Raw genomic sequence first — 26281 nt, forward strand, 5'->3', positions numbered from 1 at the left:
CCAAAACACTGTTTCCTAGGTACAGACACATTGGTTAGTGTGAGCCAACGCTTGCTTACTCCGAGGGGGTGGGTCTATCGGGTCGGGGTAAGGTATGTTGGTGAGGTAGTGCTGCACCGTGTTTGTGCCATTCCTATCCTGGGGATAAACAGGCTTTTGTTCTCCAGGGGTATCTGTCCAGCACCCTTTCCCAGCACTACATGTGTCACAGATCTTTAAAAATGAAAAGGGGTTTTAAAAGATACTGTGTTCTGGCTTAGAAATGAAAGCTCCCTGATACTTATTTTTGAAAAGTATCAAACTTAAAACAGTGGAGGTGGAAAAGAATTAAAACCCCTCCAGGTCATCATAAAACGTATATTTGTCAGACAAAAATATTATATTTGGAAAACAAAAAATACTACTTAAAAAGCATGATATACTAAACAGTTCAGTCTTTGCTAATCACTTGCACATGGTCAAATTCGTGTACATAGTATATATTTCTTACATTAGCACCCAGAAGCCCCAGTCAGATGAGAGCCCCTTGTGTTGCTGTACAAACAGACTAAGATGGTCTCTGCCCCAGACAGCTTACATGTGACTATTTTCTAGGAATGCTTTATGATGTACCATTGCTGATCTAAAATACTCTCCTCTATTGCTGTGTTTCATGCTGCACAGTTCTTCCACTTTTCTGAGCCATTGATTTCTCCCTCACTACTTCTAGCACCATGTGCATACACACTCATGCAGATTTCTAAACTGATTATCCTGTTGAAGGAGGAGAGAGAGCCAATGTAGGATGAACAACATTCCTGTTAGGTTTGTGTCTAGGTGTAGGAGCTGGCTGGAATGAGCTTGGGGCTGGGAGCTAGAAACTCCAAAGAGCCATCTCTGCCACTGACTGTGTGGTCTTGGACAAGTCATTTAACCCCTTGGTGTCTGCTTCCCTTCAGCAAAATGTGGGTGATACTTGTTACGCAGCAGGTGAGAGGGAGCGGTGGTGCAGAACTCTTCCATTGCAGAGGTGCCTGGAGGCCTTACCTAAGTTGGGGGCCCATTATGCTAGGCGCTATACAGACATATAGTAAAGGGCCGTTCCTTCCCCAAAGGCCAGTGTTTGTAAAATCAGTTGGAAAATGTAAGTGCGTGTAGGGCAGAGTGTGCACTGGGTACCACTGACAGATTTCATTGGCAGGTATTGTAGTTCTGGATTTTGTTAATAGCCTTGGTTCATGTTGAGTTGGTGACATTTAGTCAGTAAGATTATACCTACAGCTTTGTTTCTCAGAAAGTTGCAATTTGTTTTTAATTAGAAGACTTGTCCCTCCACATCAGTGCTGCTGTGCTGACAGTCCCTTGTGTCTTGCTTTGTACTTCCCATAGTTCAAGACTTGCATCCCCATTGTCTTCCTTCAGGCCCAGGGGGAGCCTGCCCATACCCCCTCAGTGGTCAGAGGGATTCGCTTTTGGGTGATGCCAGATATCTCCTCTACCATCCAGTTCCTTTGAGGTTGCTGCTACATCTGCTGCAGTCCCCACTAGCCCAGTGAGCAGGACTAGGACTGAAAATTGGACCTTTGTCTCATGCACAGCATGACAGAACTCTGGCAGTACATCACCAAATCAGCTCTTGGGGACAATGTTATAAGCAATGCAGAATTCAACTGATAGACTGCTCGCAGTTCCAGTCGAGGGAATTATGGTGACCTTCATGTGTACACTCTCATATTTTAGTGGACTTCTGTTTTAGGAAGTGCAGAGATGTTGAACACTGACCGCTTAAAAATGATACTGATGTAAACACCTTTAACCTGGTATAACTCCATCCACACTAGCGGGTGTTGCTACATAATCTATGTATTTTTCCAGACTGATTGTTATAGCAACACAAAAAACTGTGTATACCGGCTACAAAGATGGTAGAAATCCATACAGACTGTACCGTGAAACTAGTCCACTTTTCCAGTCTGTTCATCAGATTGCCCAGGTTTGCAGTCCTAATTTTGAAGAGAGTAAAATACCATGTAATATGAAATAAATAATGGTAAAAGGAAACTATATAAAATGACTCATACTTGCAAGCAGAATACTAGCAACACAGATAAAGGCAGTCTTAGATTAATCCTGAAAAAAAGTTTAAAATCTCAGTTACTTTTAATCATTTATGTTGATGGTTTTATTTTTGCATTTCACTCATTTTGACAATGGAAATGAATCGGTCAGTTACACTTTGGTTTATACTTGGGGAGAGTATTTTTAGGACTAAAGCAACTTTCTACCCCAAATGTAAATCTGATTCAGGAATAAACCCAGGCTCTGCCAGAACTTCTATGTCCTTGTTAATACCCATAAGAAGAAGCTGTTGCCTCTGCTGGCTCAGGAAACTTTTCAGCTTCTTGCCTCCTCAGAGAGCTGTGTGGATGTGGGATGTTCCTTCACTTCCTTCATGTCCTGATTCCTAAAGCAGCCAACAGGATGGAACTTGCGCTGAAGATACACTGTTGCTACACGTTTGCTCATTCCAGCATTAGATTTAGTAATTGCAAAATCCATTCCATTTTTTACTAATCCCGTAACTTTTTTATAAATAATATAAGTTTGACTCAAAACCAAAGTTACTCTCGCATTATTTTGCTAAATATATTTTTAAAAAAACAGGGTATTAAAAAAATTCAGCATAAACTGTTATCCTTGTTTATAGTCAGCTTCGAGACACTTTCGTTTTCTGGTTCTATCCTGTATGTCAAGAGGAGATTTCTAATAAAAGAAGAGATCTTAAATCTTGCAGAATGAAGACGTCATAAGATCCAGTGGCTGGAAGCTGAAGCTAGACACATTCAAACTGGAAATTTGGGGCAAATTTTTAACAGTGATGAAAATTAAGCATTGGAGCAAGTTACCAAGTTATGTGGTGGATTCTCCATCCCTTGAAGTCTTTTAAAAGAATATTGCCTGTCTTTCTAATAAAAAGTGTGTCTCACCCATAACTTTGTCCTGGCTTATGCAAGAGGTCAGACTGATGATCATAATGGTCCCTACTCATCTTAAAATCTGAGGGCTTGTCTACTCTACCGTGCGGGGTCAGTCTAAGATAAGCAACTAAAGCTATGTGACTAGCGTAGCTGAAGTTGACTTACTTAGATCTACTTACCATGGTGTCTTCATTGTAGTAAGTCGACTGCTGATGTTCTCCTGTGGACTCCGCTTGCACTCCTTGTTCTGGTGGAGTACCAGAGTTGACAGGAGGGAGTGTTCAGCGGTCGATTTATCGCGTCTATACTAGATGCGATAAATCGACCCCCGCTGGATTGATTGCTGCCCGCCGATCTGGCGGGTAGTGTAGACAAGCCCTCAGATTCCTAATTTTGTTTCACTTGAGTTTCCAAATTTGTGAATGTTTCAGTTTTGTTTAAAAAAAAAAAAAAAGGTGAATTACAATATTACGTGTTAATAGAAATTAATCATTCACAAAAACTCTTCTAATCGCGTTGTTTTGTGCTTTCATGCTCTGCTCACCACTCCTATGTTCAAACTATTTTTTTCCAGAGTAAAAATTGGGGCCTTAATCTAGCTGATAGTGTTCCTTTTAAGTTTGAATTTTCTAAGGCAAAACAAAGAAACAAAACCACCATCACCAACAAAAAACCATTGCCATGCGCTGCTATAAAGTGTTTGAAATTCAGAAGTGCAGTGATGAAGACTAGTAAGCCAGTTAGTGCTGAACAGGAAGAAGTGTTCAAACTTTGTGACTTTGTTGTCTTTTATGTTCTTAAGTGTGTGGGTGGTGAGGTGTGCTCTTTGGGGTGTGGTAAGGAAAATTTTGAACCCTTTTTTATAGATGCACAATACTAACCAGGAGAGAATGCTATTCTATGAAGTGTCTCTTGAATGATATACTGGTTGCCTTCCTGGACTCTTGTTAGCTTCTTGTTAAAATTATGTTACCCCTCTGATGGGAAACAGGGATAATTTTCCTGTCTCCAGTGGAATCTCCCCTCTGGATACTGCAAGCTCATCCGTGCCTGAGATTACTTACAAATATTTCTGAAGAGCAAATTTTTTTACTCAAGAATGGACCACTTGTACCAAATGACAGATATTTTCAAAAACTTTCACTTCCTCCTGAGGAATTCCTCCAAGCCACTTCTTCTCAGCTTGTACAAATTTAGCACACAAAAACAATGCCATAGTTCATCATACTAGCTGACCATCTAGCCTTCTATCCTGTCTATGATAGTGGCCAGTTCAGATGCTTCAGTGGAAGGTGCAAGAAACGCATGTAGAATTTTGCTCCTGTATTCCTATGCTTTATTTTGTCACTTAGCTAGTTTCTAGACTTTACTTTACCTTTCACCATAAGTACTAGTATCAATGAATATAAATTCCAAGTTGCTCTGTTTCTTTGTGTTGATAAACTTCTTCTGGACTCAACTTCTGGTATTTGTACACTTGCAGGATCTTTTCTTCCCGGACCCAAAGACCTGCTTCTTCTCAGGCTGCCAGAGTTTTTTCTTTGCGTTCTGAAGGTTTTCCTGTGCACTGTGATCTTTTGGCTTAGTGATGTGTATATGTTGCACTGGAAAGCAGTTTGTGGCGAGCAGGTGTCTAAAAATATTCCCAGAGACCTCCCAAGAGTAGAGCAAAGAAGATTTTTGGAAAGCTGCATTGTGGATGCAGCATTTAAAGCCTGCTTGAAGCCCCTTTTCTGCCTCACCTTGGTTAATTATAGATCTCCGTATACAGTGATCAGGGAAGATTCTGCCAAACAGGGGAGAGATTTAATCCTCAAGGACGGCCTAGGATGCTGTCTTATAAATAGGTTTGGTTCTTAAAAAAAAAAAATTTATTGGCACAAAGGCTCCTAACTGTTGGTCGGAGGCACTGTTGTGGGACCCAAGGAAATTAGTCCTTGAGGGTGCATCTCAGAGAGGAGATGGTAATCGTGTGGCTGGTGACTGCAGCAAAATGTAAGTGATCCTTTGGGTGCATTGTGTGGAGAAATGTGCTGCTGATGTCCACTGGATTAGATACCAAGATCCCCACCTCATGATCCGGTATAAAAGCGTACGATTGTTGCATCGTGTGTTTTTCACATACTGACGTTTTAAATTCTTTATTGCTAGATGAGGCAGTATCTGAGTAAGCATATCTGTGCAGCATGCGCCTGACTCTTGGCCCCCAAGGTTAATCCTCTGTATTTCCTCTCTTTACTGGCAGAATAGAAACAAGGGAATAGTAACTACCAGTAGCACTGGGTCTAAACATCAGCTTTGAATTTCAGGCTCTCATGTACTTTAATGATGCCAGAAGAATTGGGCAGTGCAGAGAAGTGCTTCCTCAAAACTGCACGTCACCCCTAGTAGTCCTGACCGGAGCCTTGCACAACACTGACCATACGCTTTAGTTGTGACATGCAGCATCTCTGCTCTTCAGTCCCTGAGCCTGCCCTCCTAGCTCTTCCATTGCACTTCAGGCTCGCTCTTGAACACCCCTCCCTAGTGCAGTCCCCAGCCCACAACACTTCTTCTAGGGCAGAGGTGGGCAAATGTGGCCCACGGGACCGTCCTGCCTGGCCCCTGAGCTCCCGGCCGGGGAGGCTACCTGCATCCCATCCCCTGCTGTCCCTCCTCCCCCACAGTCTCATCTCGCCACACCGCCAGTGCTCTGGCCTGCCGCTCCTGCTGCTCTGAGCGGCATGGTAAGGGGGCGGGGAGCGGGGGGTTGGATAAGGGGCAGAGGGTCCGGGGGCGGGAGGGGGCGGTCAGGACAGGGAGCAGGGGGCGGTTGGAGGGGGCGGAGCGAGGGATGGGGAACGGGGAGTTGGATAGGCGTGGGAGTCCTGGGGGTCCTGTCGGGTGTGTGTGTGTGTGGATAGGCAGGGGAGTCCTGGGGGGCCTGTCAGGGTTCAGGAGTGTGTATAGGGGTGGAGTCTTGGGGGGCGGTCAAGGGACAAGAAGCAGGGGGAGTTGGATGGGTCGGGGATTCTGAGGGGGGGCAGTCAGGGGGCAAGGAGTGGGCCAGGCTGTTTGGGGAGTCACAGCCTTCCCTACCTGGCCCTCCATGCAGTTTTGCAACCCCGATGTGGCCCTTGGGCCAAAAAGCTTGCCCATCCCTGTTCTAGGGCATTTCAGTCCTGGCGTGAACAACTCCCTGCTGTTCTGAAACGGCGTAGTTTCCTTGGGCAGAAACCATCAGTCTTGGCAAACTCTACTAATGGGATGCTGGTTTGTTGCTGCAGATAAATAGATGAGTGACTAAACCAAAAGGGCTAAACTAATTTCTGTTGTAAGCAAAGTTAGATATGAACCTAGATCACAAAATAGCCTGACCTACAAACAAAAAATACTTATTTTTAAACCTAGTGCATTAAAGCTTTGTGCCATCGTGTCCTACCTCCTCTTTTTCATTCTCATCTTCACCCCTTAACTGCTTTCTTTCAAGGGCACTCGTTGGCCTCGAACCCCCTATTGCGTTAGGCTTGAAAGGACCATGCTTTATTCAAGTGAACATCTCCTAGCTGTTCCGAACAAGCCTCTCCTGGATTAGAGACTGCTAGTGCTTTGCCCTGCTCTGCTATGGATACTTCTGCCTTTTTGATATTCAGTTGCCGGCTTCCATCTCCTTTCTGTCCAGCCCCTGTTTACTTCATAGAATACAGTGTTTCCATGGCAACAGGTTACTTTTCAAAGGGAACATCTTGTCATTATATTTAATCCACTGCAGCTGAAGAGGACTGAAATATTAAGTTGTTGTTGCTATGGCTACTGCTTTGTTACATCAGTTTCTTTTGTGTCAGATTTCATATACTGTATTGGGTCCTTTTTTCCCCTTTCCGTGGAATAAACAGAGCGCCTTCCCGTTATTGTAATTGTGCTCCACCGATATAATTTGGCTTCCAAGTCTACAGTACCTTTTAGTTTCTGTAGCAAGAGTTTTCTTCCCATTTTCATACCTTTCTTGGGGTGGTGGAAATTGGCTGAAAAAGTATCTGATAGGAATTATATGCCTCATGGAGGGGCAAGAGTCTTGCGAGCCGTAGGAAGTGCAGAGCAGTTAGAAGGAGCCCCCCCCCCCCAAATAATAATGGCAGAACAGTTAATCTCTTCCCTTGCCCCCATCCCACTCCTGTCCCTCAAAAAAAATAAATAATAATAATAATAAAAAAAATTCTCTTTCCTCTTCCATCTGCTTACTTACCTTTGGGGTCTATGGTATATACTGAGGAAATTGCAAGAGGAATGACAATAAGGGAAAGAGAACATTATATGGAGAGAAGTGTGAGTATTGGTGATTGGAGGGCATTTTGGGTCTCCCCATCTAACATACAAATGCAGTTAGGAAAATGGAAGCCAAGGTTTGGATTTAATGTACATTGACAATTACATCTAGGATGCTGGAGCATAATAAATATTGAGACTTTTGCATGAAATGTTTTATTATTTAAAGTCAATGTAAAGCAAATGAAAGCAATAGCTAGGTGCATTAGAATTAACATGAGGTTAAAATATTATTGATTTCTCTCAGGGGTCCTTTGGCTTGTGTTGAAGTTACTAGTAGTTTAATGACTACATTTACAGCTTTGTTTAACTCTGTTGTTTTGTTTTTAACAATATGAAAATATTGTGGGTTCCTGTAACTTGTTTTAAAATGAAAAATACAGAAGAGAGATGAATCTGATGAGTTTTTTTGGATGTTTATACTTAATTCAGTGCTTGTGAAATGGAGGATTTTACAATAGGTTTTGCTGCATTCGAGCATCATGTGCATAGGCAACATTAGCGCACCCAGATTTGTCCCCTTGAATCCCTTAGTTCCAATTCTGAGTCTCTTCAGATCTTGCTCATCCTGATGACCTGCATGATAGTTTCGCAATATGGTAAAAGCGCTTTTGAGGAGTCACATGATCTCACTTGTGCACTTAAACCCAGGTCTCCAGCCGTGAGCAGCTAATATATTAACCACTGAACCAGCTGCCCCTTTCCCTCTTTTGGCAGCTGTGGTGGATACGTATTTCTTTTTTCTTTTAGATTTCACTCCAGTTCTCAACTTGAGACCTGGCTCAGAATACACTGCATTTTTCAGATGTAGAAAAGATGTTTTATTTTTCCAAAAGGAAAAGTGGATGCCCAGCAAATGGCTCAGGGAGTTTTCCACCTTTTTAGTATCTAGTACATGGAACATTTATTCTGTTCTGATATATGCAGTAGTGATGTGCAGAGTGTTCCTCTTTCTAGCTGTTTGTGTGCCCCTTACAGAATGAGCTCTGAGACTAAAAACTTTCTGCTGATATGCTGAGGCATTTCCAGGCCTGCAGCTGAGTTTCTCTACAGAGCTCTTTTAATCCCCCATGGAGTCCCTCTTGCTAGATCTCTTCCTGGGTACTGAGCCCTAGTGCAGAAAGATGCTCAGGAATGAAAGGGTGAATTTAGCATCTTGTTTTTCTCACTGCACAGAGCTGTGATAATAAAGGAAGTGGATAATTGACCATAAGCTACAAATTCTTAGTCATCATAGGAGGAAACATTTTTTTTTTAAACAAAAATTGAATTCATTTGAATTGGGTGATAATTTTTTATCAACCTCATTTTAAATGGTGGATTTTTAGTTTATGCTGAAGCAAAGAAATGACTGAGTTAGAAAATAAATGTGTACCCTGTATTAAAGCTATATCTTTGTGTACATACAGATATTCTTAGATTAGAGGAATACATTTTGATAGGTACTTAATCTTTTATGTGGACTAGTAGTTTTGGGAAGCATTTTAGCATTTAAGTTTTTGGCGCTTATTTTTGTAGCAGGAAAGAAGCATCAGGCTAGTGGTTAAAAAATGGGACTGGGATTTATAATGGCTGGGTTTCTAATCCTGGCTGTGACAAACTCCCTGTGTGGCCTTAATCTTCCTGTGCTTCAATTTTGTCATCTGTAAAATGGGGGTGCATAAAAATTGCCTACTTCACAAATGGAGGTTTAATTTACTGTTTGTAAAGTACTTTGAGACCATGGGGAATGGAAAGTGCTGTAAAAGTGCAAATGGATGCTAAAAAAATTTCCATGATTCTTAATGGGCTTTGTAACTTGTAATGGTGCTCTTGTCAGTTTTGAGTTGGATATTCTTGTTTTAATACAGGTTAGCATTTACTGTCTTGATTTTTGTTTTTAGAATTTAGAGAAAACTAATTTCTTCATCCTTAATTCACCCCATTGTGCCTACAATGGCCACTGGAGAACGTATGGGTCAGTAACTAACCTCATGCACTTTTGCCATACTTTACAGTGACTAGATACATGGTTTAAGTCAAGGTTTATGTATTTACTTTTCCCATACGAATCAGATAAAATTCTTTATATTTATACGTGCACACAGTTCTCTTAAATAATTTTCTGGCGTTTATTCATGGCTTAGCATCATTTTAGTGTCTTGCAGGTACTGAGATTTTGTGCTCAAAAGTTTGTACGAGTACATTTAAATGAGTCTATGGACTGACTGCAGTAATTGTCTCTTTTATATAATGTGTCTATGTAATATTTTGAATTATAGGAATTAATACTAAAATAAATAATATATACACACACATAATAAAATAGTTTTTAAAATAGAGGTCTTGCAGAACTGTCACTCCTTAAGATATTTAAACCTCTTTGGAGTTTGTTGCACTCCTTAATACATTTTGATAGGGTCCTGAAGGGCAATGCAGTATTTCTAGCTGCATTATGGGACCACAAGCACATACGTAAGCAAAGAGCATTTATTGAGTCTGGTCAGAAAGACTGAGCGCCTGAGATTCCAGACAGAGTCAGTGGGAGTCAGGGTGCTCAGCTCCTCTGAGAATCATGCCATATGCGTTAAACTGTTCTGCAAAAGTGTAGCTACTAAAAGATGGGCTTCGCCAATAAGCTATAATTTCAGTGTTGGTAGTGTCTGTCTGCTAAAATATATTGAAATACAACCAGCAAACAAAAGAGGTTGAGAGAGGAGAATAAAGATGCAGATTCACTTGCTCATTTCTTTTTCCTCCAGAAGTTTAAGAAATAATTTCCATGCTGTCAGATTGCGATGCTGGCTGTATTGTTGCCTTAGAGAATATAAAACTTTCTTCATTCGTGAGCTACTCCAAGTATTTTCATAATAGCATTAAAGAGAGAGTGGATTTTTCTTCTTTCAGCATATGGTGACACTTCGGCTGCAACCAGCAACTGTGTAATTGGTACATATCCCTTTGGAGTAAAAATCTTTGCTGCTAGACTGAGTAAAGGCACTCCACTGGAAACTTGTAGTTTTTACTTGCTTACAAATACCGTTGCAGCATGGTTGAATGATGTGAGAGTCCCTTCATACATGATTTTGTACGAAAGGGCCTTTTGTGGATAAACCCCGTCAAAACTCATTTAATTTTGTCTAAGACCAGGTACTACTGGTGAAACTGTCTGTTTTGCAGCCATTCCAATGGATGCTCTCATCTGATTTTAGCAAACCAATAATAGTAATTTCTAAAGGTTTCCAGGGCCAGGCCTAGGCAATATTTGGATGGAAGACCATGGTAACTCATAACTGATGGGTCAGTAGGTGGCACCCTTTGTATATTATGTGGGAGGTGTCGTCTTCTGGATAAAGAATAAGGAGTATGTCCTAATTCCATGTCAGTTTTTGCAAAAGCAGGGTTATCTCCTTGTGATGAATAATTGCATTCCACCTTGGACTTATTTATATTTGGATCTACAGTCTGCAAAAACAGTCCCTCTTCTTCTTCCTGCTCTTTTTTGCAACACCTTTTACTATTCTGGGAATGCTGTATGAACTGGATAATAACTTCTTGTGCTCAGCTTACTCTAGTGCTCTAAACACTTCAAGAAAAATGTAGCATGAAGTTTTCATTTCAGATACTATTTTTAGGGGATGAAAACAGCCTCAAAAGCTTTCTTAAGGCATGCTGATGTTAACCCAATATAGGATTGTGAGCTGGGGCCTAGAGGGCAGTCCGTACCTCCTGGGTTTCCCTGTTGCAGCAATCAGCCAGTGGGGCAGTACCTGTGAGGATGGATTTCATTGGATAGGCCTTGTCCCTGCAACAGGTTTTTTTGAGTTGGCTGGCTAGGGCGCAGGGAAGTTGATAGTATCAAGCAAGCCACAAGAGGGCCCCTTCCTTCTGTGCCCTCAACTGGAAATTATTATTGGTAATACCATAGCACTTAGAAGCCTTAGTTATGGACCAGGACTGCGTGGTGCTTGACGTTGTACAAACACATAATAGAAAAAACTGTCCCTGATCCAAAGATCAACTCCTTCCCTTCCCTTCCTCCCCCCATTTCCTCCTGGGTAGGTATTGATTTGCAGGTTGGTGTTGCAAACCCATAGAGCTCAGGTGGTTTTGTAAAAAGCAACAGAGTCCTGTGGCACCTTATAGACTAACAGACGTATTGGAGCATAAGCTTTGTGGGTGAATACCCACTTCATCAGGCGCTTTCACCCACGAAAGCTTATGCTCCAATACGTCTGTTAGTCTATAAGGTGCCACAGGACTCTTTGTCGCTTTTTACAAGATCCAGACTAACACAGCTACCCCTCTGATACCTAAGCCTTAGGTATCAGTACACCTTTCTCAGGAAAAGGGGTTGGATTTGTGGCAAGCCTGAGCCATTCCTAGGAGGCAAGGAGGGTTTCAGGGAAGTAGGCTATTCTGAGTTGCAGGCCACGATAAGGCCTGGGGGAAAATTCAGGCTCTGATAAAGCCTTGATTGTAAGCAGTTGGGGTAAGCCTTGTGGCCTTGATGCTTGTGATTTGAACATCAAAAAGGGGGCAGGCAGGTGACAAAGAATTGATTTACCTTCTCCCTTTTCCGTGTTGTCAAGACAGGTGTCCCCAAGAAGTTACTGTCTTATGAAATTAATAAAGCTGCAGCCGCTTGGCCAGAAATTCCAGATCTGTCTTCATTGGTCTCTTCCATTCATAAAGTTCACTGCTATGTTGAGTGTTTCTACTTGAATGGTGCCTTATTATTGCTGCTTTTCAGCATGCATTGCAAACATAATATCTAAAGGGTTTTTGTATTGGTACAGCATATACATTATCACATGTTTGTTCCTCGTGTATTAATGGGCTTCTTCAATCTACCAGACCAAAGGTATATAGCAAGATCTAGTGGTTAGAAATTGAAGCCAGACAAACTCAGAGTTGGAAAAGGTGCAGATTTTTCACAGTGAGGGTGAGGAACCATTGAGAAAACTTCCCAAGGGTTGTGGTGGATTCTCTGTCATTAGCCATTTTTAAATCGAGATTGGATGCTTTTCTAAAAGATAGGCTCTCGTTCAAACAAATTCAGGCAGGTCCTATGTTATAGAGCTGGTCTATAAAGGATCACATTGGTCCCTTCTGGCCTTCTATGAATCTGTGTGTAATAATACAAAGTTTTGTTAGTTATAAGCTCTACTCATGGATGCTCTTTGTCTTTCATGGTAGGAGGCTGAACAGCACCCAGGGCGAGATCAGAGTTGGACCCAGCCATCAGGTAAAGGATTTGATTGTTTGAAAATTCTAACAACGCGTTATAGCAATTTAATGATCTCAAGGAATATGGACTCAAAATTGTGTGTATGTGTCTATAAGCATCTAAAATATAATATACATAATTACACATAAATACACTTGCACGTGAGCATTTCGTTAGAATTATCTATTCCTCCCAGTATCAGCATAGTAAACGGACTGTTCTTCAGCATAGGCTGAATTTTAAGGACACTTTTCAGCAAAAAAATATTTTTTATATACTACTGTAGGACTGAAGGAATCAGGTCTGCTCTTGGAAAGCATGGGAAATGAGAAAAAAATTGTTCTCATTAAAATTAATACATTTTCAGCTGAATTTGAGTGTTAAATTTGCCCAACATTTAAAAAAAATTGAACTTAACAGTAACAAAGTTATTTTTCATATGTTTTCAGAGTCTTCTAATCTTACTTCACAGCAAATGGTTAAGATGGTAGCTTGCTGTTTGCTTTATTTAAGACATTTACCTTGTTTTTTAGTTATTTACTGAAGATAAACAAAATGGAGTCATAGTTTGGCTTAGTGTCCCTTAGAAACAGGGGAAGTCATCAAAATCTGCCAAATGCAAGAGAACAAGATTGGAAGGCCAGAGAACTTTATGTTCAAACTTCTGCAAAGTTTCAAGGCAGCAAGAAGCGTGGTGAAGGGAGTAAAGCTTTTGTGCTGTATGCTAATTGATAATAGACTGTATAATATTTTCAAGAATGTCTGTTAATCGGGTTGAGATGATTACAGGGCTAACTGTACTCTCTTCTCTTCCTGGTCTCTCTCAAAGCACCCCCTCAGGGGTCAGGCCTGGAGACTTTAGCTATACTGGGTCAGAGTTCCACAATTCTCTCTCTCCGATTAAGCTCTGGGCTACAGTACACTGTGTATCCTCTGTTTTTACCTTGCAGGTCTGACTGAATTTGAGAGACTGTTCCTTTTCAAACCGTTCAAAGTGTTCTTTTGATCTCCTGTGTTCTCTGGACCCCTTCCTGTCTTGGCATTTACTCTTAACTCATGTTTTGACTGAGAAGTGTCCTGTCTTGAGCTATTCTTTCTCCTTTCGGCTTGTTTTTTCCCAGTAGTCCCCTGTTAAACTAAACCAATATATTTATACAGGGAACTTCTCAGTAACCAGGTCAACATACACTATTCAAAAGTTATTAAAGACCAGCTCTAAATCTGTCATGGTTGTAAAGGGATGGTTTCCTTCTTGGAGGCAAGTAATGACCTCAACAAGGTATTAAGACAAGTGGAAGATAGCATGCTTTTGGTTGTATTCGTACTAAACCATTTTCCTTCACTTCTGATTTGTACTGGCTGTTGTTGGTACAGGATAAAATCCTCTTTCTGAAGCGATGATTTTAGCTTTGGTGCTACAGTATGTTTGTTGATTTAACTCCTTCAAGCTTGTAGGAGTGGAAGCTTATCTGTCTAGGACAAAAAAAAAACAAAAACCAAAACCCTCCCAGTGCCAAAAGGTTGTTTAAAATAAATTAAATTCAGAAATGATATAGAGCACAGTTTAACTTCGGGGCATCAAAGCTTAGGAGGATTATCAAGATCTTGCTGGTCATGCCCTCTTCGCACATGGACTTACGGTTGTAGTATCTTATTTGCCTTTTGTAGGAACTTTATGATGCAGTTGATGTTTGACCTCCTGACCCTGTAAAGACAGGGGAGGTTTAGATCTTTCATACAGAAGCCCTGAGTCCGTTCTTTGAGTGCATTGTATGGTCGAAAATCTTTCACTGTTGGCTATGAAAGATGAGAAGAACTGGGAAGCTTGTAAAACCACTGAGGTGCCTCGGTCATTTCTGGTTGTCATAATACAGAGTGAGGAAGTAGGGATTGCAACATCATAGCATTATGACTGATTGATTGAGACAAACAACCCGCTGCTGGACATGGCTGTAGGGAAGGGTAAGAGCTCTTAGTTTGTTCCAGCTTATTTGGGAAAATCTTTCCTGACTGTTGTAGGTAATCTGCTTGTACAGGAGCATGGACAGAGCTAGAATTAATTTGACATGTTAGGGCAAATCCTTCCAATGGGAGTTAAGAGCATTCATCCCCTTGTAAGATCGGGCCCTTGTGAGATATTCAGGCTGTGTTATCCATCCAGACTCCTTTTTCATAGATTCCAATACTAGAAGGGACCACTGTGATCATCTAGTCTGACCTCCATAGAACTTCCCCAAACTAATTCCTATCGCACATCTAATTCCTATCGCACATCTTTTAGAAGAACATCCCATCTTGATTTAGAAATTGCTGGTGATGGAGAATCCACCACAACCTTTGATAAGTTGTTCCAATGATCCCATTATCAAATATTTGTTCCTCATGTCAGTACTTATAGATTGTAATCAAGTTTCCCCTTAACCTTCTTTTTGTTAAGCTAAATAGATCCCACTAAACAACTTGACTCAGTTATTTCTTGTGAAAGTTGAAGAATGTACATTCTATGTAGCATCCTGGAGTATACTTGGTTTAAAAAACAGCCCCAAAAAAGTAACTAAAGCATATGTTACTTTTTTAATTAACAATACCGGCATTACTGTACTTGGTACTCCCAAAGCTACTTTCATCTGAAGCTATCAGTGTACTTTACAGACATTCTTCATCTACCCTGTGAGGCGTATTTATTAGCTAGATTTTACAGATGGAAAAACTTTGAGCACAAAGAAGAGTAATGTGAGGTACCTTCATTTTTGGTTGCCCCACTTTTGAGACTCTTAAGGCCCATGCGCAGCGGTGCAGAGCATCCACCTCTGCCAATAACTTCAGTGGGTGTTGGAGATGCTCAATACTTGTGAATGTAAAACTTCAGTTGGGCACCTAAAATAAGTGAATATTTTCAGAAGCGTCCTAAAGTTGCTTGTCCAAGGTCAGCAAATGTATTGGGGTGTGTTTTCACTAGGAGGGGAAAAAAAAGTATTCTCTTAACTCAGCTTAGCTAACTTGAGGTCCTAGTGAAGAGGCAGTTTGTAGGTTTCACACAATTTAATAGGTCAAATAAAAGACTAGGCTCCCCCGTAGTCTTTAATTTGACCTGCTAACACATGTGAAAACAATAAGCTGCTTTGTCTTCCGTAAGATTTTTACCTCAAGTTAGGTTCGTTCTTCATGTTAACTTTCTTCTCTGGCAATGACAAATCCTTATGACAAATCCAGGATTAGAACCTAGGAATCCTGACTCTGAGCCCACTACTCTAGCCAGTAGACAACAGTGTCTTCTTTTTATTTAGATTGTAAGCTTTTGGGGCTGGGAATATACTGTGTATGTACAGTACCTAGCACAGTGGGGTCCTGGACCATGACTTGGGCCTCTTGGGGCTCCTGTAATGAAATTAGTAAAGATAAAGTGTGTTCTGGTTGCAACAATGCCCTGTTTTAAGATTCACAGAGCTATATGTGAGATTCTGGTCTGCGAGTAGGGCTCCTAGGCACAGTGGTAATTCAAATACTATATTATGGTGATAGATGAAGGAAAACAATCAACAAATGTTTACTATATGCTCACTATGCTGACTACTTCTGTTGTGTTGCCTGGTTTGCTAACAGCTTTGTGACATGACCCATTAAAGAGATTCGGTTTTGGAAACACCGTAATGAAGCTCGTTGGTCCTAGGGTATGAGAGGGTGCTAGTTTGTTTAAGCACCTTGGCTGCTGAAAGCAGGTGCACAGCGTGTGTATGTCTAATACACACCTCCACTGGCCAGGGTGGCTGTAATGTCTGCTTATCCTTCAGCAGCAGAAAATTTCAGTCATAAATCCGTTTTCCTAGTGAAGAAGTAAAAAAAAATACATTTTGAAAAGCAGAAAATGAAAGACATCTGAACCGATGACTTCTAATTACTGGTTGTATATAAATATTGCCTTTCAAAATTGTTTAGAATTGTAACTGTAAGAGGTAATCATACAGCTTAAAAGCTGTTTCCAAAAATGCTCTCCACTATCTTGTCCTATTGCTGCAGATGACTAAAGATGCTAATTGGGTCTCTTGGTACATTTGATGGCAGAGGTCATTTCCCTGAGCTATCTTGCTTTCTGCAAATTTGCTTGGGTCATTTTGGGGTTTTAATGATTTACTAAGGCCTTATTTGTAAATATCAAACGTGGGTTTTTATTGAGGAGTTAAAATGAAATAGATACCTCCCTAGGTAGTCATATGTTTGCCTCCTTTCATATTTATGTATTATGTGCATACAGTTTATCCTGCCAAACAGTGGTTAGAATGGTTTCCTTTTAACAAGTGGAAACTGCATGTTTTCCCCTTCAACAGACGTTAAACTATCCTATGTTTGTGAAGGTGCTTTCATTTTTGTACAACGGAGGACGATGCTCACAGTATGAGTTTAAAAATGGTTTAAAATAATTCCAGGCCATGGTGCTTGCACTGAGATGCTTGTGCCTGAAATGTGTATCCTAAAGGCTGCCCTGTGAGTGCAATAGGAGATGGTGCTACCCAGTGATGTGAGTCAGCTGATGTTACCGTTTTTTGAAAGAGAGGAAACGTGTTCTTTAAGGCATAGGACTAGGAGGCAGTAGGTCTGGGTTTAATTACCAGTACTGCCACAAATTTCCCATGAAACCTTGGGCAAGTCACTTAGCCTGTCATTGCCTTAGTTTCTCCATCAGTGCAATGGGGATGATAACACTTCCCTCACAGAGAACTCCTATGTACAGTCCACTAGTATGATTGTTATCAACATTGTTTGTTTTAACTCTGTTTCAATTTTTGTAGGCCAAGCTTCCAGATTTGCAGCCGTTTCCTTCTCTGGATGGCGACACTGTGACACAACATGAAGAACTTGTGTGGATGCCAGGGGTCAATGACTGTGACCTGCTCATGTACCTCAGGGCAGCAAGGTACATGAAGCCAAGATAACCCAGCTTCCCCAGAGCACTCAAGCTGAAATATGGGACATGGCCTAAGAACGTTGGGCTAAGGTTGCCCATCGTCCGGTGTAGAGGCAGTATCACTTTAGAATGTTAAGAAGTTGGGGTTTTTTTTTTTTTTAGGTTGGGAGCCAGTGTCAAAACGTGATGGTGTTAGGCTAGCTCCAAAGCTATTTTGGCTTGCAAAGGAATGTCACATTGGGCTGTCTCTTTTGGATTGAAAACAAAGTAATTATATGTGCAACATAAATAGTGATGTAATATCTAAAGTGTACAGGTCAATTAGGGAAGTAAAAGCTGTGAATAAAATAACTGTGGCAGTATAGAATTCCTTCCTGTAGTAAATATTATTTTGGTAACACTAGGTTGCATAGCTAAGATTCACCCTAATACTATGAACTATGCCTAGGGAGTCGGATCAAACAATTTAGATCTTTATACATAAAGATCAGGCTCCCAAAATAGTGGATCAGGCATTAACTCAGGACGTGTGGATAAATAATCATTTTTAATTTGTAATAAACTAATGACTTGGCACCCTACAGTTAGTTCCAAGACAGCTTGCTGACTTAATTAAACTAAAATTGTGATGACAGGTAAGCTGTCTGGGGCAGGACTGCATCCTCATATGAGGTGGTATTCCTAGCACAATGCTGATTGGGCCTCTGGGTGCTACAGTAATGAAGAATTAAATTATGCTAATATCTTGGAGTGAGTCTTTGAATAATACCTTGAAAATTATCCAGTATTAAAAATAGCCCAATACTGAAGACATGCAGGTGGGCAAAACAGAGCCCTGAAAATGGTGATTTACAATGTAAGTAGCATCTGTATATTGCATAATGTGTGCAATTAGAGGATGAATTGTTACATTTTATTTTTTAACTATAAAGGAGCATGGCAGCTTTTGCAGGGATGTGTGATGGAGGATCCACAGAAGATGGCTGTGTTGCAGCCTCTCGCGATGACACTACGCTCAATGCACTCAACACAGTAAGTATCCAGAAGTGTTGACTCTGTAAAAGAGTTCCCTGGTTTTATTTCATTTTAAGGGGCCATCTAATGTATGCAGCACATGAATAACAGATGTATTAACCCTTAACTAGAGCATGTCTGGAGTCGTAGCATGATCTCATCAGTAGCCTGGGACTTAATAACTTCATGCTACTCAACACCTCATAGTTACCTCCTCAATCATCTACAGTTTTCTAAGTGAGTATTTTAGAGAGAGAAATTATTGTTCTGTATTATAATCAGTTCATATGGGTCATCCCAGATTTAATTGTTATCTTCTGAAGTTTCCATAAAACATAGGGAATGCCTGACCTGACTATTGGTCCTTTCAATCATCCATTTGGCTCCTATCAGTAACAAATACCTGGTCTTTCATAAAGGAAGAGAAACCGATAATGCACTCAATCGCCTATTGTCCAGTTCTTTATATGCGGGGAAGGATCTCCTTCTGACCGTTCCACAGTGATCACTTGGAAGCATATGATTTGATTCTCTCTCTCATTAACTTATCTTTCATGGCTACAAATGCTGTTAGTGGCCCTCAAAAATATATAGCTCTTCTTAAAATCCAGTTACAGTAGTTGATTCAATGTTTTTGGTACTGAACAGCACCAGCTGACTCTATGTAACATAAATATTGAATTTTATTAAGAATAAATGTACATGTAATTTCATGGAGTAATATGTTGTTTCATTTTGTGCATAATCTACAAGATTATTTTGCTAAATTCCAATCACTCACACCTAGGAAAGCTCACCGAAGGTAATGGGGCTTGTGCATGTGTAAGTGAGATCCTGATTTGGCCTGCAGAACCTCTAGTACTGGTGATCACATGCAAGATGGGGAAAAAAAAAAACCAAACCAGCTGGAGACTCAAGGTATGTCTACGTTGCAATTAGACACCTGCAGCTGGCCTATGCCAGCTGACTCTGGAAGGGCTGCTTAATGGCAGTGTAGACCAGGGATAGACAACCTATGGCACGCGTGCCGAAGGCGGCACGCGAGCTGATTTTCAGTGGCACTCTCACTGCCCAGGTCCTGGCCACCGGTCCGGGGGGGCTCTGCATTTTAATTATAATTTTAAATGAAGCTTCTTAAACATTTTAAAAACCTTATTTACTTTACATACAACAATAGTTTAGTTATATATTATAGACTTAGAGAAACAGACCTTCTAAAAACGTTAAAATGAAATCAGAGTGAACAAATGAAGTCTTGGCACACCACTTCTGAAAGGTTGCTGATCCCTGGTGTAGACATTAGGGCTCTAGGAGCAGAGCCCGGTCTCCAGCTTGAGCTCTAACATCTACACTCCATTTAAACAGCCTTAACCCGAGCCCCGCAAGCCCGAGTCAGCTGGCATGGGGCCAGCCACTTGTTTTTAATTGTAGTGTAGACATACCCTGGGATCCCAGGTTACATTTGCAGAGCTGCCAGCTAGAAACCATGTCCGCTGAGTACATTATATATGGAATCGTTGAGAGACTATAAACTGAATTTTCCCAATGCAGTTTTTACAGAGCTATTCTTAAAAGTGGAACTACACTTTAAGGGGAAGATTACCAAACCAGACAGTCGTCCTGACAAGGATATGTTATTTTATTTTTGTTTGTTCCATCTTTTTTAATTCACTTGGGCAGTCTATTTTTAAACTTCTTTGCTGCAGAGTGGACCAGCATCTTCATTTAGCGATCCACAATGACTTGTGCCACTGTCCTCAAAAGGATTATGTGGGCTCAGAGCCCCAGAGCATACATGAGAAGTTGAGACTACTTTTGTCCACTGTGCAAGTTAATCTGCTCTCACTAGCCAAAAAGAAACTATTTATTGATACCAGCAAAATTCACCGTCTATTCTACTTCTGCAGATCATTTAATAGTAAATAACATCAGTGCTAACCTGTGGTACTATGCAGTTAACTTTCCTACACTCTGAGAGGCATTTGCTATGGTTGTCTCTAATTGCTTGAGTAATTTTCTTTTGTAACTATTTATTTAGGCAGTTAACAAGTTTACAAATCATTGGCATGTAGGTGTCAGAAATAGAGCAATAACCATTACAACAGTGAGCTTATTTTTTTTGTTTAGAGAACATTATGCAGTAATATAATAATCAAATCTCTCTCTAACGGTGTTACAGTAGTAGTAGTATTTATTAGAGTAGTGCCTAGCTGCCTAGCCATAGATCAGGACCCCATTGTGCTAGGCAATGTATAGCGTGAGCCTCTTTACACCATCCAGGATCTGTTGTTTCTGATGAAGCTACGGATCCTACTCATATCTGTCAAACCAAGCGTGTCTATTAAATGTAACCAGCGAATTTTTAACCCACAGCAAGGCATTTCCTTGCTTGTTGCTATTACAGAACTATTTTGCTTAATATATTGTCTTCTTTGGAAATTTTTGGTAAGGTTCCATTATGTTTTAAACATGTGTGGAACTTATGTTGACTTTCAAAAGGTTGGTTTGAGAGAGAAATTTTTCTTTTTTAGGGACACTTTGAAGTTAAAAACATGTGTTTTTAATATACAGATGTCCTTATCTATGTTACATTAGCTTACTAACCAGCATTTAAATATTATATTTTAGTTTTTGGCTTTTTTGCATTTCATTCAGTTTGGGACAGTAAAACAGTAGTCATTTTCGTTGTCTGGTTTTCATGCAATATATCACAGTGCTTCAGTGACTGGATTTAAAACATTCCCCTGCAGCAACACCAAATTAAAAACTTCTTTATTTCTATAATGTTTTGTAAAAGTCTTTCCAAATGGGAAAAAAAATACACAAAATAAAATAAAGCCCGCACTTGAATCTAAACTACCTGACTACTTCCCTTTAAGAAGAGCTCTGTATGGCTTGAAAGCTTGTCTCTCTCACCAACAGAAGTTGGTCCAATAAAACATATTACCTCGCCCACCTTGTCTCTCTTTAAGAAGTCATGCTTGTTTAACTCTATCATGTCTACTTATTCAAGTACTACACGTAAGTAGCCTCCAAGTCCATTTTAGAATTGAGATAAAACTTGCTGGGCTTCCCATTCCAAAGCTCTCCCATGGCTCCTTTTCTTAAAAGATAGACAACGTGTTAATAATTTTCCAATATTCAAGAACAATTGCCATTTTAAGGCTATATTGCACATCCTCATCCGTTTTTCAGCTATTTTACATTTTATCTCCGTCCTTTCCCTTGGGATGGATGCCATCTGGTTCTGGTGGCTTACTGCTCCGGAGCATTTTAAGTTGCTCCATAACTTCCTATTTAGAAGACTCAAATCTCTTAATAAGGCCAATAATCACCAAAGAGCTCTTGGAATTGGAATTTTCCTCCTTGTCATCGATAGTAAAAGACTAATGCAGAAAATGCATTTAACTTCTCTGTCCTCTTTAATTACCCTGCTAATCCCTTGGTGGTCTGGAGGGCCTATGGTTGCGCTTGCAAATTTCTTGCATCACAGACTTATGAGTTTGTCTTTATATATTTGGTTGATCTGTTCCTCTTCTTCTTTTTTCCCCTTTCTATTTTTAATATGCACCTTATCTAGCATCAGCTGTTTTTTCCAGTCAGTTTATGTTGATAGCATAAGATTTCCACTTTGTAAAGTCATTTAATAAACTTCTAATTTACCCCTTAATCAAGCTAGTTTTATTCCTCCTTTTTTTGCACTTTATATTTTTGGTTGCTTTGAGGTGGTGTAAACCTTCTGTGCCTTTTATATAGTGTCTTGCATATCTCCAAGCTAGATCTTAACACCTTAAGTCTTATTTACTTTACTGTTCTGACAGCTGCTAACCATTCCTCATAATTTTTATGTCTAGTCTTTTCAAGTTCATCACTACAGAGCTGCCCTCTTATGATATCTTATTGTGCAGTGGTCACAATTGCCCAGTGAAGTTCTTACATTCACCTTCTGTATTCAGCGATTACATAAGAACTGCTGCTTCTTGTAGACATTTTGGTAGAAGTCCTCTGTTCCTCTCTGTCTGGAACGATCCTCCTTTCTACCACCTCCTCAACCATGCATAGTTCCAGCTAAGGAACGTGGGCTGGGTAGCACTTCCAAAAGGACTATATATAATAGGCTTGATGTAGGCTGCTGGATTTCTGTCATGTTCACTGGTTTATTCACTCTTGAATCCAGGTACTCGAGGTATATTTTTGGAGCGCACTGTGTATAAATGTTACGTGCATCGTGTTTTAGAAGTTCCTGAAGATCCCTACATATAATTCATATTTCAGGTTTGTTTCTCTAGATAAAAATACCTTTTTCTGAGTGGCAGTTTCCCACTATCTGAAAATGCATTTAATCCAGTTAAAAGTGGACTGTCTAAGTAGCCAAGACCCTGTCTAGAAGGTTGGTTTGAGTTACAGCAGACTCCACTTAACGTAGGTGTATGATGTTCTGAAAAAGCTGTAAGAGCTTAACCAGCCATCAAAGTCATTGAGACGTCAGTGGGTGCATGACTGAGCCCTAGTTTTTCATCTGACTGGTGCTGTTGCCTGAGCTGCAAAGAAAGTTTTCTTGATATGATGCCATCTTCCCTCCTCCTCCAGTGTCTCTCCACTTAGCGCAGGCTTTGGGTTTGCACAACAAGCTAGTTCTGAGCAGCTGGTGCTGTACTAAGTTGGTTTTTGTTTAGAAATTATGATATGTAGTTTGGAAGATTAATCGAAAAAATTGATATGCTGTATGATTTCTTATTATGGAAATCCAATAAACTTCAGAGCAGCACTTCATATAAATCAGACTTGACAAGCTCCTTTGCTAGTGTTTTATTTATGTAATAACAGAGTGCTGTAGCCCACAGTATGATTTATTGTTAATTATACCAGATAGAAATGAAGATCAGGGATGATGCCATGCAGCGTATATTTTCTAGTATAACAACTCCTTCCAGTGATTATTTACTTAATAGCATGGGTAAATTTCAGCTTCCATTCCGTGGTTTTGATGTCAGGCTTTCATGCTGTATTTATAATGCATCTCCCAGCAAATCAAGAGCAGCAGAAGTTTTCATTTGGAGATCATTGACCCCCTAATGCGTTTTGGCTGTCGCTTTGGGGGAAGAGGGGAAGCCTCCTCCAGAGATTCATCAACAATACTTCCTTTTTAAATGGTGGGAAATCTCTTGCTGCTGCTGTTGAATGAGTAGCATGGGGGAGAGAGAGTTCTACTGTCTGACTCTTTAAAACTAGTTTAAAAAAAACCCACTTGTGAACATGAAGGTTTTGATTAATATATTAGATCTTTTAGAATGTTAGTCATGTGAAGCGAGAGCATTGATTTTCAGTTCCGGTTGTCAGATCTTGCATCCAACCATGACATCTTACTCATCTATCTGTGAAATGGGAGACAGTGGAGTATCTTAGATTTGTGTATAATATAATAGCAACCTCACTTTATTTACCTTGTGAATTGGAGAAATACATGGCTGCGGCTCCTGACCCCTCTTTTGGGTCAGTGTGGTAACATCATGAGACATTCAAAGAGCCAGGAGAATTAACATGAATTCTTTATATTAATATTGGTGATACTTTGCACTTATATCACCCTTTTGGTCCAGAGCTTTCCAAAGACCAGTAAGTATCTCAATTTTAAAAGACGCCTTTATGCAGAAGAGCTGGGACTCGAAATTAGGAATTTTTGGATTCCAGTATTTTCTTGGCCTCTCCAAAGTAATGGCAAAATTTGTAGCTACTCACTTAAAAATATTCTCCTGTAATGAGTCTTTCCAAGTCAGGTCAGTTTAATTTAAAACTATTTTAGCACTCTCATTTTGTGCAATTATTAATGAACTTACAAATGAGTAGCCCACTCCAGGAGCACATTAGATGTGGAAAAGGCTTTTGACTGCAGTGGGAAGGGCTAAGAAAAAACTCTTGCAGATGTATCTTCTTATGAATTAGTGATATCAAATTAATATATATAAGGCCAAACCATTTCACTCACTGTCCTAACTGCTTGTGAATGTTGGGGAGAGCTAAATAGCTTCTGCTGCCTTCCACGCCAGAGAGAGCTGCATTTCAGTGGTGGGTAACTTGATCCAACTGTGTAAGGTCAGATTGGCCCACAAGGGACAGAAGTTGCAGTTTCCAAATGAAAAGATGAAGATGGGTGGCCCTGCAGTCCAATCTGATTCTATTCCAAGGTTTCAGTTTGGGGTAAACAGTGAAACTAGCTATGTATTTATGATGCTTATGCCTTCTCTCACCCCATTGCACACCCATACAAGCACCAGATGCAACATGTTAATTTTGCCAGACCTTTCCTAAAAATGGGAAATCATATACCTGAACCACCCCTTCTGTTGAGACTGAAAAAATATTTGGAGGAATGCTTATAGCACTCATGATGGATCAGCACCCCATGTCCACTTTTCATTCTGCCTGCTGAAAAAGCAGTGAATGCACATGGCAAGATGCACAGATCTGGGCTATCAGGCTACTGTTTGTTGTGTCAGGCAGCTCAGTATATTTTTCACATGCTCTTTAAAAAAAAAAAAAAAAAAAAAGTGTTTTGGGAGAAAGTATTAAAATTCTTCTCAAAGGGTGTCGAAGGGAGAATTGACACTGAATTCGCCTTTATTAGCTCACAAATCAGCAAGCATAAAAGAACAGATTAACAAGAACACCAAAAAACATACAGACATAGTCTCAATAAGCGCCAAGATTTAAAATTATCCCTCAGCATCAGGACTCATCTCAACTGCATGTAGAACGCTGGATTCATTCCATCCTTATGGCTTACAAATCTGAAAGCGTATTTGCCTCCCAACATAATAGGAGGATGAGCCCTTTTCTTAATATCTGGAGCCCTATAAATTTCTTTCTTAATTAAAATTCATAAGCCATAAGTGCACGTTGTACAGCCATGTCTACATACTGCGTGTCCATGTAATTTACTTCAGCTTAATTTATACTAATGCATTAGGTGTCCTTTCTCATCTTTTCTCTGTGTGTATTTTGTTAAAAATGCAATAAATTTTTAAGTCGTAAAGAGAGAGAGACGTGTGTCATGTGAGTGGTTATGCAGAACGGTCGGGGGAAGCAAAATAAAAAAACTTATTTTTTTTATTGTACTGGTACAGAAGTGACACATTCAGACTAGCAAGCAATAAGCCTCCAGCTCCAATGTATGCGTTTTTGAGATGCAGAGCAAAAGTCAACCGTGCATTTCTGTCAAGTGGGTAGTTCCTGGTCTGTGGTCCACAGAGCATTTGTTGTTGGTCTCTCGAGATCTCCTTGGTCATGTAGTGTAGGCTCCTCATCCTTGCTTGCAGCATCTGACTGGCATCAGATGAAGCTAAAGCTCCATTAAATGCTTTCCTGTTAATATTTTTCCATGTAAATTGCCATAGTTGCCACCGGGGTGTTGTGCAACTGTGAATGGGAGAGGAAGCGGTCTAATGATTGCAGATGGGAGGGCAAGTGTCTGTGAGATAATCACTGAATTTGAACCATGCTATCAAAACCCTCTTTTATGTAACTTAAACCTCTGCCATTTCACAGAACCCTGAGTAGTATTTCCTATTTTCATTTTGCTTTTGGCCTTGATGCTGCTAGGTGCTGAGTGCTCTCAACTCCCCATTAACTTGAACTGCAGTTGAGGTTGTTTAATACCTTGCAGGATCGAGTCCTGTAGTTGAACCCAGCAGACATAACTGCACGAAAGTAAAGAAAGTTAAGTAGCACCAGCATTGGAATGCATATATTGAGACAGTGAAGTCATGGCTCCTGGAATTAGGAAGGTCCAGATGTCTTTGAATGCTCCTGGGGTGTCCAGTCTGTCCCCTCTTTCAATTTTTTTTTTCTCAACAATGTCTCATCCTGTTTTGGATCTCAGAAGTACAATACTGC

At 40.3% G+C, this 26281-nt stretch overlaps 1 protein-coding gene across 7 annotated transcripts in view; it reads left to right on the forward strand.

Moving 5' to 3' along the window:
- The window catches only part of RERE (arginine-glutamic acid dipeptide repeats), a 401731-nt gene that overhangs the window by 246839 nt on the left and 128611 nt on the right, over nt 1-26281 (forward strand). For all 7 annotated transcript variants that reach the window (XM_054009348.1, XM_054009347.1, XM_054009349.1 and 4 more), the window contains 3 exons: nt 12441-12489; nt 17259-17383; nt 18307-18406. In XM_054009348.1, the coding sequence (XP_053865323.1) occupies nt 12441-12489; nt 17259-17383; nt 18307-18406 (274 nt within the window). The remainder of the gene's footprint in view (nt 1-12440; nt 12490-17258; nt 17384-18306; nt 18407-26281) is intronic.

The sequence above is a fragment of the Malaclemys terrapin genome, chromosome 19 (genome assembly GCF_027887155.1).
Source record: "Malaclemys terrapin pileata isolate rMalTer1 chromosome 19, rMalTer1.hap1, whole genome shotgun sequence".
Lineage (NCBI taxonomy): Eukaryota > Metazoa > Chordata > Testudines > Emydidae > Malaclemys > Malaclemys terrapin.